The sequence below is a fragment of the Ictidomys tridecemlineatus genome, chromosome Y, assembly GCF_052094955.1.
Source record: "Ictidomys tridecemlineatus isolate mIctTri1 chromosome Y, mIctTri1.hap1, whole genome shotgun sequence".
NCBI lineage: Eukaryota > Metazoa > Chordata > Mammalia > Rodentia > Sciuridae > Ictidomys > Ictidomys tridecemlineatus.
In genome coordinates this window covers 3002534-3016381 of record NC_135494.1, presented here as the reverse complement: position 1 = coordinate 3016381, position 13848 = coordinate 3002534, and the positions used below count along the sequence as shown (strand labels likewise).

At 52.1% G+C, this 13848-nt stretch overlaps 1 protein-coding gene across 1 annotated transcript; it reads right to left on the bottom strand.

Moving 5' to 3' along the window:
• Window positions 1-251: 251 nt before the first annotated feature.
• On the bottom strand, window positions 252-13122 carry LOC120885205 (arylsulfatase H-like). Its single transcript, XM_078035552.1, has 9 exons — window positions 12989-13122; window positions 11636-11757; window positions 9178-9303; window positions 8425-8848; window positions 6199-6335; window positions 5308-5442; window positions 3439-3601; window positions 2393-2514; window positions 252-1751 (listed from the first exon to the last, which is right to left on the bottom strand). Exons 1-9 carry the CDS (start codon window positions 13120-13122, stop codon window positions 1384-1386), a joined length of 1731 nt encoding a protein of 576 aa, XP_077891678.1. The 3' UTR covers window positions 252-1383.
• Window positions 13123-13848: the final 726 nt, after the last annotated feature.

The window sequence follows — 13848 nt, the reverse complement described above, 5'->3', positions numbered from 1 at the left end:
TGACAACGACACTCGTCGGGTGCTTCTTTTGCAGCAGGTGACTCCCACGAAGTCACCTGTACAAGGCTCTCGGCGGATCTCTGCGGGTAGGACAGAGTCCTCCCCGTCACACACGCGTGTGAGCGCACACACGCGCAGTGAAGAGGGCAGAGAAAGTTCAGGGTTGGCAGGGGACAGGCATCTTGCCTCAGAACCAGGTCCTTGTCCATCAGGAAGACAAAGAAAGAAGAAGAAAGGAAAGAACAACCAAGTTTGCAAACCGACTCCAGCAGGGCCCCCAGGCTCCATGGAGACCCCACTGGGGACATGAAATGACTCTGATTTATTAGGTGCAGGGGTCGGGCGTCTGCCAGGAGGGGTTGCTAACCGGACCCCCTCCCAGTGATGGCACGGAATCCACCTTCCCCAGCGCAACTTGAAGGGGAGCTAAAGTCTGGGCATTGGAACAAGGTGGTGGCCGCCATTTTGGTCCAAAATGGCAGACCCACTCAGGCATGTGGTGTGGCTCGGATCTGGACTGTTCCCCTGTGACTCCTGAGCTCCTCAGTGGGTGAATCCATTGATGGGTTCACACTTGAATGGACCCCTGAAAAACGGTGGGAACTGTAGGCGGTGGGACCTATGGGGACAAAATAAGACAATGGAGATGTGGCCATGACGACTATATCCTGTCCCTGGCTCCTGTCTCTCTAGTACCAGGCTGCCCTGTCCTGAGCTGCTCTCCTCCTCCAGGCCCTGCCGCCATATTGTGAAATGATTGGGTTGTAAGAGGTGTAACCTAATAGTGGATTAATCCACTTGGATGGACTCACTGGGTGTAGACTCATAGTGGATTAATCCACTTGGATGGACTCACTGGGTGGTGGCTGCAGCAGGTGGGGTGTGGCTGGAGGAGGGGGTCCCTGGGCTGTGCCTTTGGGGTCTCTGTCCTGTCCCTGGGGAGCAGAGGTCTCTCTGCTCCCTGGTGTAGACTAATAAGTGGATTAATCCACTTGGATGGACTCACTGGGTGTAGACTCATAGTGGATTAATCCACTTGGATGGACTCACTGGGTGGTGGCTGCAGCAGGTGGGGTGTGGCTGGAGGAGGGGGTCCCTGGGCTGTGCCTTGGGGGTCTCTGTCCTGTCCCTGGTGAGCAGAGCTCTCTCTGCTCCCTGGTGCCCTGTCCTGAGCTGCTCTCCTCCTCCAGGCCCTGCCGCCATCTTGTTCTGCTCCCCTTGGGCCAGAGCCATGGAGTGGGCCACCAGGGACTGAACCTTCCAAACCATGAGTCCCCAATGAATCTTTCCCAGCTAAGTTGACTTTTCTCGGGTGTTTTGTCACAGTAATGGAAATCTGACTGACACAGCAGGTCTGTGGTGGGTAACTAGTGACCCCACCGCTCACGGAGCGGTGGGCAGGATGTCACTTTCTTTGTCGCAGCCACAGAAGGGGAAGGTCCCGCAGCACGGCTGCAGCCACGGTTTCCAAATGGTGTGGAACACAGACAACTGTCGAGGGACAGGCGTCAGGGACCCGCGGTGCTCCTTGATGGCGGCCTCCATCTTCTTGATGACAGAGTCGAACAAGGCTTCATTGTCGGAGGTAAGCGGTTGGGACTCGGAAGGGTCTCTGGAGATGTCGAAGAGGAGCGGGGGGTCATGGTGGGTCACATCCCCGGAACAGGAACACAGGGCGCTTCCGTAGCAGGCGCCAGATCCCTCCGGGTGGAAGTTGGGCGTCACATAATGGGCCTTCCACACAGTACCGCCTGAAAAAGACACCTCCAGTGTGACATCGCGTCGGTGATGGGTTACAGGTGGCTTCTGGGAAAACATGAATCTCCAATTTTTCAATCTTTTCTTGGCGGGTTATAATTGTGAATCACCCTGGGGTGCGTTGATTCAGACTTGTACGTGCACCCAACGTAATTTGGTGACTGTCATTGCCCGAGACCTCCCCTCTTCCCTCTCCCTGGGCCATTTCCTGAACTCTGCTGGTCTTTCTTCTGTTTTTATGAGATTCTCTCTTTTTTCCTAACTTCCACATACGTAAGAAAACATAAGACTCGCTGAGTCTGGGTTATTTCACTCAGCAGGATGGTCTCCAGTTCCATCCATTTTCTTGCAAATTCCATAATGTCATTTTTTATGGCTGCATAGTACTCCATTGTCCACATTCTCTTTAATCATCCATCTGCCGATGGACACCTGGGGGGCCCCTGTGCTTGGGCTACTGTGAACCATGCTGCTCTAAACATGGGTTTGCATATACCCAGGATCAACTAAAGTCCCGGGGCGGAGTCCGCCCTTCTTCCCTCCCTCCATCTCTCCGTCCTCCTTCCTTCCCAGGTTAGAAAGGCAGAGACCAGCCCTTCTCCCGCCTCCCCGCGTCCGCGGTCTCCGTACTCACAGTCCTTCTGGTGCCAGCGGACGGTGTGCAGGTAGGTGCCGCAGTAGTGGAAGAGGAACTCGTGGTCTGAGTGGGCCACCCTGCCCTCCAGGAGGGGCATGAGGTTCCGGCCGTCAATCACCCTTAGGAGAGAAGGGTTGGAAGAGATGCATCACGGAAATGTCCTGCAGCCCAGGAAAGGCTCCGAGCTGACCCCAGCCCCATTTCCATCGTTTACCACGCGTATAATTCAGTGTCCGCACCTTTTATTCATCCAGAGACGTACTGAGCAATTTGAAGCTGCCTTTTAAAGGTGGTGGATGCTAAATGGAACGCCCAAGTCCCTTTCCTGACACGGGGCGCTCGCTCCCTGTGACCCTGCACATCTTAGACCTTCACGAGAATGACCCATCACACCTGACGCAGTGGCTCATGTGTACACTGATTCATTTATAGTGATCAGCATTTTCATAAATGATAGAGAACAGTTGAGAAATTCTGTTCTACAGGGAATAACCTCAAGGAAAAAAAAAATTCCGTACACATTCACTGCAGACGTGAACGATTCCCCAACGGATTTAGTGTCGGTCCAATCTGCAGACGGAGGGGGAATCCACTGATAGTAAGGGACCTTGGTGACCTGGGAGCTAGGAAGGTTGTCAACGTGCATCAGGGTTGGATCCTAGCCCTGAGGGCGACCCAGCTCGTGCACATAAGGATATAAGTCCGATGAAAGGATCAAGACAATGTGGGAATGTATGTAGTGGAGTATTACACAGCCATAAAGAAGGGTGGAAATAGGGTGTTTGCCCATCAATAGGGGAAGGGGAGAACATCACACTGAGTGAAATAAGCCAGTCTTTCTCGCAAACTGTGTAAGTGGAGGGGGATTCTATAAAAATGGAGAGGGGTAAGACAGTCATTTTTAGGAAAGCGGACAGTAAGACATGCTCCAAGAGACTGCGCCACGTGCCCATCAGGGAGGGAGCTGGGTCCCCACAGGAAGCCGTACCCCCTCACATGCCTGCAGAGATATCCCTCCCCGGGAGCAGGGTCTGCTTTCCTACCTGTCGTGGGGCAAGATCCCTCCCCCGACGTAAGACAGCGTTGGGAAAACGTCCATCAGACTCGTGGGCTCGTCGATCACCTTCCCGGCCTGCAGCACGGTCGGCCAGCGGAAGATCCCAGGCACGCGGATGCCCCCTTCCCACCCGGCCATGCCGCTGCCACCTGCCACCAAAGATGGGGGAGGAAGATGGTTCTCTAGGGAACAGAAAGACCAGTCCAGCCGGGCGCCGTGGCACACGCCTGTCCTTCCAGCAGCTGCGGAGGCTGAGGCTGGAGGATCGCCAGTCGGAGGCCAGCCTCAGCAATTTAGCAAGGCCGAAGGCAATACAAGAATCACAACACTAATCAGAATAGGTGCAGATAGTTTCCCTGACTGTATACATACACATATATAGAGCCACAGAATGACATTTTGGTTTTAATTCATCGTATACAGTTGGTGCATCTGTGTGTGTGTGTGTGTGTGTGTGCATTGCTTAAAAAATGGGGGTGCACTCCTCCTGAGAAATGCATCGTAAGGCAATTTCATCTCTGTGTGAACACGGAGGGCTGTGCTCACACACACGGAGATGACTACGTGGATTAAATTAGATACACACCTATGTTTGGGGACCAGGGATTGATCCCAGGGGTGCTTAACCGCTGAGCCTCATCCCCAGCCCTTTTTATTTTTTTTATTGTGAGACAGAGTCTCATGGAGTGGCTGAGGCTGGCCTCTAACCTGCGATCCTCCTGCCTCAGCCTCCCGAGCCGCTGGGATGTCAGGGGTGCGTCACGGCGGCCAATTCAATGATGTGACGCATGGAAACCCTGATACAGTTTTTCCGACTTGGTGTTTTCCAAGGTAAGAAGAAAAGAGCCAACGGCGAATGCCTTTCCCAAATTGTCTTTGTGCTGGTGTGGTTTAGCGATGCCCCAGGAGCAGCTGAGCTGCTGAATAAACTACCTCAGAGGGGGGTGGAAGGATCTGCTTCCCATGAAGGCCACTGGGCTATGGCTGGGGACACTTCCAGTTGTCATAGCTTGGAGTTATGCCAGAGCCCAGAGAGGCTGCTCCACCTCCTGCAGCGCACAGCACGGCCCACCCCAGAGAACCCCCAGCCCCAGAGGTCCCCAGTGCAGAGGAGACCTGCAGGACAGAGTCTCTGTCCATCATGTATCATCTGTTTTCTACTAATTCTGCCTTATCTATCTATCTATGTATCTATCTGTCATCTACCTATTCTGTCTATCATCTATCTACCTATCATGTATCATCTACCTATCCTGTCTATCTATCTATCATTTATCTATCATCTACCTATCCTGTCTATCTATCTATCTGACATCTACCTATTCTTTCTGTCTATCTATCTATCATCTATCATCTATCCATCCTGTCTATGTATCTATCTATCATTTATCTATCATCTATCCATCCTGTCTATCTATCTCTCTGTCATCTACCCATCCTGTCTACCTACCTGTCAATCATCTATCTATCTCTCTGTCGTCTACCCATCCTGTCTGTCCAGGGGGCTCTCCCACCCCGGGTGGGGCTGCTCCTGGCTCCTGGTGTGTGGGGCCCAGAGAGGCTGCTCCAGCTCCTGCAGCGCACAGCACGGCCCACCCCAGAGCACGCCCAGCCCCAGAGGCCCCCAGTGCGGACACTGGGAATCCCTGCCGTTGGTGGCCCGTGAGGTCCCGTGAATTTGCTGTCCCAAGGTTGTCACCACCCCTAACATTTTCCCCTGCACCCCCTGGAAGCCCCCCAGAGGCCGGGAGGCCGCAGCCTCCTTCCGTGGGTCAGCGTGATTGACGGAAGGTGCCTCCGAGCTGCAGAGCCCGGGCGGTGTCCAGGGCAGAGCTGGTGTCCCCGGGGCTGTCACCTTTGTAGACGCCGTTCCAGCCGCCCAGCTGGGCCGCCCCGTCGAGTGCCTCGAGGCGGCCGCCGTTGTCGGAGGTGAAGTGCACCAGGGTGCGGTTGCCCAGCCGCTCCTCCTCCAGGGCCTCCAGGATCTTACCTGGGAGGGGTCACAAAGAGGGCCGTCACGGCAGGCCATGGACTGTCCCCGCCCTGTGCACCCCTCTCAGACAGCAGGGGACCGGCCAGCGGCTGCACTGAGCATCCTGCAGAATCCCAGTCCCCGTCCTGGGACGCCCGACACGTGCCACATGGTAGGACATGCACAGGCCTGTCATCCCAGAGGCTCAGGAGGCTGAGGCAGGAGGATCGTGAGTAGGAGGCCAGCCTCTGCCACAGCGAGGCCCTGAGCAGCTCGGGGAGACCCTGTCTCTCAATAAAATGCAAAACAGGGCTGGGGACGGGGCTCAGGGGTCCAGTGTCCCCGGGATTAAAGTGGATTAAACCAAAAAGGCTCCTGCGCAGAGGCACAAGGGCCCCCCGCCTCCATGATGAGTGATTGACATGTGTCTCCTGACCCTTCCAAACTCTCCTCTCAGAGGAGGAAAGAAACTCCGAAGTCAAACATCCCTTTGAGTGGCAGAACATCCGTCCCGCGTAGATCGCAGGGGTCAGCGACCAGCATGTCACCATCCTCGCCTGACGGGATGCACCCATTTCCTCCCCAGCCCCAGCCTCCAATTTATCACCTCCGCCATCCATACTGTGCTCCTTCCTCGCCACGACTTGGAGACACGGGGCTCTGCTTTGGGCAAATGCCAACGCTGTCCCCCATGAGGTCTGAGCCTGCCCTGCGACACTAAGAGCCAAGAACTTGCTTGATCTGAGGCTGAACGCCGCGGGGCGCGCTACTCACCCACCATCCAGTCCATCTCTTCCACGTTATCCCCGTAGAGCCCGAATTTACTGTGCCCCACAAACTTCTCCTTGGTCACGAGGGGAGTGTGCACATGAAGAAAGGAGACGAACAGGAGGAAAGGTTCTCGCTTGTACCTGGGGGGGGGCGGGCGGAAAGGCGGGGTGATCAGCCGCAGGAGCGAGAGCCCGTCCCGACCTGGGCGAGGGACTGTTGGTGGAGAGAGCTCCTTTGGGGGTTGGAGAAGAGGTGGCTTCAGAAAGCTTACGCGTGAGGAAGCACAGGAAGGATCCGAGGTGAAATGGTTGGGTTATGAGAGGTGTAGCCTAATCAGTGGATTAATCCACTTGAGTTGATTCACTGTGGGCAGGTAGGGTGTGGCTGGAGGGGGTAGGTCACTAGGGGTATCCTTTGGGGACTATATCCTGTCCCTGGATTCTCCCTGTCTCTGCTCCCTGGTGCCCTGTCCTGAGCTGCTCTCCTCCTCCAGGCCCTGCCGCCATTTTGTTCTGCTCCCCTTGGGCCAGAGCCATGGAGTCGGCCAACCAGGGACTGGACCTCGGACACCGTGAGCCCAAATAAACTTCTCCTCCTCTAATTATTATGGTTTAGATATGAGGAGTCCCCAAAAGCTCATGTGTGAGACAACAAAAGAAAGTTTAGAAGTGAAATGATTGGGTTATGAAAGGTGTAACCTAGTCAGTGGATTAATCCACTTGGATGGACTCACTGGATGGTGACTGTAGACAGGTGGGGTGTGGCTGGAGGAGGGGGTCCCTGGGCTGTGCCTTTGGGGTCTCTGTCCTGTCCCTGGTGAGCAGAGCTCTCTCTGCTCCCTGGTGTAACCTAATAGTGGATTAATCCACTTGGATGGACTCACTGGGTGTAGACTCATAGTGGATTAATCCACTTGGATGGACTCACTGGGTGGTGACTGCAGAAGGTGGGGTGTGGCTGGAGGAGGGGGTCCCTGGCTGTGCCTTGGGGGCCTCTGTCCTGTCCCTGGTGAGCAGAGCTCTCTCTGCTTCCTGGTGTAACCTAATAGTGGATTAATCCACTTGGATGCACTCTCTGGGTGTAGACTCATAGTGGATTAATCCACTTGGATGGACTCACTGGGTGGTGACTGCAGCAGGTGGGGTGTGGCTGGAGGAGGGGGTCCCTGGCTGTGCCTTTGGGGTCTCTGTCCTGTCCCTGGTGAGCAGAGCTCTCTCTGCTCCCTGGTGTAACCTAATAGTGGATTAATCCACTTGGATGGACTCACTGGGTGTAGACTCATAGTGGATTAATCCACTTGGATGGACTCACTGGGTGGTGACTGCAGAAGGTGGGGTGTGGCTGGAGGAGGGGGTCCCTGGCTGTGCCTTGGGGGCCTCTGTCCTGTCCCTGGTGGGCAGAGCTCTCTCTGCCCCCTGGTGCCCTGTCCTGAGCGGCTCTCCTCCTCCAGGCCCTGCCGCCATCTTGTTCTGCTCCCCTTGGGCCCAGAGCCATGGATTTGGCCAGCCATTGAGTGAACCTTGGAAATCATGAGCCCCAGGTCAACTTCTCCTCCTCTACATTGTGTTTGTCAGGTCTTTTGACCAAAACGGTGATTTCTTCTTTTATTCCCTGGTAGCACAGGTTTGGCCATTGAACGGGTTGTTGAATATCTGAACTCTTCTGGCATCTCTGGACAGAATATGATTCTTAGACACCAATACATCTAGAGCATCTGGGTGAATAAGTACCAACCGAGGGCGAACAGGGGCACATAAATAAATATACGATGCGACATTTATAGAAACGACTCTTTTTTCGTTCCTTCCTCTTCCTGCTTCATGATGCCTGGAACATACACGTAGCTCGTAAGGAACCTAAACATCTTAAAACTAGGTCTCCATCAGCTCAGGGACCCTCCCCAGCAGCTGGCGGACAGAGATGTCTTCCTCCGTCTGTCTCTAAGGAAAAGCAAAACTAAGACCCACTAATTTCAATCTATCTGCACACCCATCCCCGCAGAGGGGATCTGCGTTAAAATACTCTCACCCCACTTTTATGGACAAGAGCAGGGGAGGAAATTGCATGCAAAAATGGTAGGAAACTTAACTCTGTGTTTTTTTTTTTTCTATCCAAGGAGAAATTTAAGAATATCTAAAATGTCACCCTGAAAAAATTTTGTCACAGTCCCTTTCATCGAGTCCTACACAAATTCAAATGCAATAAAGCCCCCAGGACTGGACGGCCGACCTGTCAATGAAGGCGAGCGCTTCCTTCAGCATCAGCACGGAGACCCGCTCCTCCCTCATGGGCTGCTGCACGATCTCGTGGTTCCTCATCAGGATGCAGTTCCAGCGCCGCACGAAGCCGTAGCTGGAGTACCAGGAGACGAAGAAGAGGAGGGCCACCAGGGCCGACAGGACGATGACGCTCCACGGCACCGAGAGCCAGCCGGCCAGGTGGGGCAGCAGGAGCAGGACGGGCACCAGGCCGAGGACCAAGGTGGAGATCCACAGCCGGAGGCGCAGCTGGCGGTGCAGCTCCGGGGCCTTGGACGCCTGGCAGTCGCTCAGCAGCCCGAAGGGCATCCCGTAGAAGTAGTCGAAGCCGTGGTTGAGGGGGTGGTGGCAGTGGTCATCCCGGGAGGCGCAGCTCAAGCCCTGATGCCACTTCCCTGGAAGGAGAAGAAAAGTCCACCGGTCACAGCGTCCACCGTGACCACCCTGGGGGGTGTCAATCGTGGCTTTGGGACTCTGATCGTGGTGGCCTCCTCTTGGTCTCCCTGGTGGCCTTTGAGGGTGCCATCACCCCTCCGTCTGTCTCATTGGAAAGTGGACGGAATTCTCCAGGTGGGATATTTCTCCAAGAGCCGCTCATCAAGGGGACCCATCACGAGCGCAGGACGCCCCCGGTACAGTCCCTCAGTTGTGTCATTTGTTCCACTTTACGGGTCCCCCTCCGTCTTCTATTTTTTTATTATTCACTCATTTTACGGGGACCTACCTATGAGTCCCGTGCGGTATCCCCGATGCTGCAGCAGCTTGGCCAAGGTGGTCTCGTTGGCGGGCAGCCCGCCGGACCCACCGAGCCAGGGGAGGCCACGGTTCAGGCCATTGGACGAAGCCATTCCTGAGTTCATAAAAAGTGACAGGTGAGCAGCGCCGTCGACCTTTCTGTTATCGCCTCTGCGAAATTCCAGGGCTCACCCCGACACGTTCCAAATTCTCCCACCCTGCCCCCCAACAATGTCCTTTGGTCCCATAGAATCGTCGACCTTTCATAGCTGCAGAAGCAACCCTGTGTGTCTCCGTGGGACCGGGTCCAGGGACCACCCCTTGGGTGCCGAAACCCACCGATGCTGCTGCTTGTAAAACAAGGCTCAGCTTTTGCCTGGCAATGCACACCCTTGCATACGCTGTAAATCCACACTCAATTATTTATAATACCTAATGCAAATGGTGTGCCAAGAGCTCGCACACACTATTTTTTCAAGAGTAACAAGAAAAAGTCCATAAATTTTTAGCATACACACAATATTATTTTCAAATAAATCATCCATCCATGGTTGATTCAAGCTATAGATATGGGTCCTCCTCCAACTTGATTGGCGTTCCTTTAAGACCCTAGTCCCTAGATTACATCAATAGAGGACTTCCGTTATGTCTGAATTTCACATTAACAATGCATGACTATTCTTAGCATCGACGTGTACCAAACACTTAGGGTTCCTCCTAAGATGACTGTTTCACTGTGACCACGGGACGTGACAAGAAAAAAAAAATAAGAGGAAGAAAAGTTTATTTTTGGCTCATGAGTCAGTCCATGGTTGGCTGACTCCATGGCTCTGGCCCAAGGGGAGGCAGGACAAAATGGCGCAAGGGCCTGGAGGAGGAGAGCAGCTCAGGACAGGGCTGACCTTCAACTTGCCTAGAGAGGGAAACCGCCCATCTCCATCTCTTCTCCTGAAGTAAATTTGTGCCTTCAACTTCAGAACTAGGGAGCAATAGACCTGCGGACCTCAATCGTTTCAGCATGTGGAACGGACACTCCAACATCAAACTGCTTCAACCCATGTCAGCCAAGCCCAGCATAACCCAGCGCCATGTTTGGGTAACTACCTGCATGAAATACTCTGACTCTCATCTCTGAAGCCACAATCTGGGGACACGGCTTCAAGCGGACAATGTCCCAATTTACCATAGGATGTCCCTCCTACCAAACCCTGAGTTATGGCTTAGATATGAGGTGTCCCTCAAAAGCTTTTGTGGGAGACGGTGCAAGAACATTCAGAGGTGAAATCATTTGATTATGAAGGCCGTAACCTACTCGATGGATTAATCCACTTGGATGGACTCACTGGGTGGTGAATGCAGCAGGTGGGGTGTGGCTGGAGGAGGGGGTCCCTGGGCTGTGCCTTTGGGGTCTCTGTCTTGTCCCTGGTGAGCAGAGCTCTCTCTGCTTCCTGGTGTAACCTAATAGTGGATTAATCCACTTGGATGGACTCACTGGGTGTAGACTCATAGTGGATTAATCCACTTGGATGGACTCATTGGGTGGTGACTGCAGCAGGTGGGGGGTGGCTGGAGGAGGGGGTCCCTGGGCTGTGCCTTTGGGGTCTCTGTCCTGTCCCTGGTGGGCAGAGCTCTCTCTGCTCCCTGGTGTCCTGTCCTGAGCGGCTCACCTCCTCCAGGCCCTGCCGCCATTTTGTTTTGCCTCCCCTTGGGCCAGAGCCATGGAATCAGCCAACCATGGACTGACTCATGAGCCAAAAATAGACTTTAATTCCTCTATTTTTTTTCTTGTCATGTTCTTTGGTCACAGTGAAACGCTCAGTCATCTTAGGAGGAGCCCTTCTCATTTCTGTCCGTGCCCCACTCAACCCTCCTTAGAGTCCCATTAGATTCCTCTCTAGAAACCATCAGGTTCCCATCCCTCAAATCTCAAATCCAAACTTGTGATGTGATTCATGGTCTATCTTGCTCCCCACATGGCTGCCTTGTCCCAAGGACTGAAGAGGAAGGGAAAGAGAATGCAGAGACACTTCCGGGATAATTCTGGGACAGCATCTCTACAGAAGTACTTAAAGATAGAACTATTGGGCAAGTGTGGTGATGTGCACCTGTAATTCCAGTAACCCTGGAGGCTGAGGTAGGAGGATTGCAAACTGGAGGCCAGCCTCAGCAGTTTACCATGGCCCAAATCATCTTAGTAAGACCCTGTCTCTAAATAAAAATTGAAAAGGGCTGGGGATGCGGCTCAGTGGTAGAGCCCTTGCCTAGCATGTGGGAGGTTCTGGGTGTAATCTCCAATCCTACAAAATAAAATTTAAATAATAATTAGAAGAAAAGAAGGAAGAAAGAGAGAAGGAGGAGGAGGGGAGGGAGGAAATAAGGAAGGATGGAAGGAAAGAAGAAAAGAAATTTCCATGAGTCAAATTCTCTTGCATTTTTTCCTCTCCTACCTGATCGGATGGGGTACCGGCCAGTGAGAAAAGCCGCCCGGCTCGGGGTACAGACGGAGGCTGCTGCCAGGTGTTGGGTGAGCCTCACGCCCTCGTTTGCCAGACGGTCAATGTGAGGGGTGCTGCAGGGAAAAATATAGAGAATTTAGCAGGTGGGTTTCCAATCCCTCCCCAAAAAAGAATTGAGATTCAAAGTTGTTCTCTTTTGGGTTGAGATGACTGTTTCTGGCCAATTTAAAATATACTCTTTTATCTATCTGATACCTTGATCTCTCTTCTCCGTTAGATGCTTTGGTAGTTACGAGCAGACAGAGAACAGAGTAGAGTTCACTCTTTATCTGCGGTTTGGGGTTGTGACGTTTCTCTTACCCATGGTCCACCCTGGTCCAAAAATATGAGGTGGAAAAATTCTAGAAATAAACAGTTACTTTTAAATTGCACACTGTTCTGAAAACCACGATGTATTCTTGAGCCATCCTGCCAGGGACATGTATTATCCCTTTGTTCAGCGTATCCACCCTGTATATGCTACCCTCCTGCTACTGTAGGGGAAAAAATTAGCATATATAGGATTCAGTACTCTCCAAAGTTTGAGAAATTCACTTGGGATCTTGGAATAGATCCTTGAAAATAAGGGGGGGGGGCTACCAACTCTGTGGGCAAAACTATTAGTGGATATAACTTATTTTGAGTCTGAGTTTAGGTGCATTTCAATAGAAAAGTGAGTTCATTTGTTGGTATTACTCTCCTAAAACTAACGAGGAACTTAGAGGAAGCAAAATTTTAATGGGTTTCTTGTAAAAAAAAAACCAGCCTCTTTAATTAAACTAAATTGTGACAGTATGGAATTTATTTCCCATTCTGTTGAATCTTTTCAAGTCTCCAAAATCAATACAAAATTTTATGTAAATCTGATTACAGATTTTTTTAAAAAAAAAAAAAAAAGGATAGAGAAAAATTTTAAGTTTTAAAAAGCGGCTAGAAGCCTATCCAGTCACGATCTCATATGAACTTGAGCATGTTAGTTTCACAATCCCACAGACACATCTGAGCTTTTTCTGGGCATTTCCTGTGAGTGGAGACGAAATGTAGGAAGCTCCGACATCGTCTCTGAGGAGGACAAAGCTTGAGGACCATGAGGCTCAGTTAAACTAGCCAAATGCAAGAGGACACATCGTGCACGTTGTAGTCTCCACTGTATGCTGCATGAATATCCATTTGGCATCCAGCGTCCTGGGCCACCTCTGCTATCCCCCACCCCAATATACTGACGTTGGACTGTGGTGTCCCCGTGACATGGGGTGGGTCACGGGCTCCGACACAGCAGGCGGACATCCCACAAGGCATCTTTACCTCACGGTGTTATTACCGTAGCAGCCCAGGTCACCCAAACCAAGGTCGTCCGCCATCAGCAGGACGATATTGGGCCTGGAGTTCCATGTCACAAATGTCCCATTCAGGCCACCAAGCAGACAGCATAGGGGCATCCACAGCCAGTGCTTCCTGAAAACATTTTTTTTTTTTTTTTGGTGGTGGTAGGGGGAGAAAAAATAAAAAAGGAAAAAAAATTAATGTGTACATTTTGGGCAATTTATTGATTCTCATTATAGGATACACCTGGGTAACTCATTATAAAGTCAGTATTTTTTTTAAGTAGTCATGTTCTGTGTTAATATCGTACCACATGTGAGCAATTTAAGTGAGATCTTGCTGAGTGTGGTGACACACGCCTGTCATCCCAGCATCTCGGGAGGCTGAAGCAGGAGGATCACAAGTTGGAGGCCAGCCTCAGCCAAAGCGAGGCCCTAAGCAACTCAGTGAGATCCTGTCCTAAATAAAATGCAAAATAGGGCTGGGGATGGGGCTCAGGGGTTGAGGACCCCTGAGTTCAGTCCCCAGTACCCCTCCGCACAGAAGAGAGAGAGAGAGAGAGAGAGAGAGAGAGAGAGAGAGAGAGAGAGGGAGGGAGGAAGAAGGAAGGAAGGAATAAAAATTAGTTTTGCATATTCTTAAAATTGCATATGCAAAGGATTGTATGGTCTATTCATTTCTTGGGTTCTTGATTTTGTTGTTTTTTTTGTCCTTTGGCTGTAATAAATTGTCATTGACAACACAACTCTAGGCTTGAGTCCTGAACGTCCCACAGAGGAGAGCCAGACCTGGAGGTGTTTGGCAGCACGGCCAGAAACAAAGTCTCACAAAATACGAGACCT

Coding starts and splice junctions, on each gene's coding strand:
- LOC120885205 (XM_078035552.1), bottom strand. CDS start 13,122: ATGCCCCTATGCTGTCTGCTTGGTGGCCTGAATGGGACATTTGTGACA. Junction 2,515..3,438: donor GGGATCTTGCCCCACGACAG/GTAGGAAAGCAG, acceptor TTCTCTCCTAAG/GGTGATTGACGGCCGGAACC. Junction 1,752..2,392: donor CCGCTGGCACCAGAAGGACT/GTGAGTACGGAG, acceptor TGTCTTTTTCAG/GCGGTACTGTGTGGAAGGCC.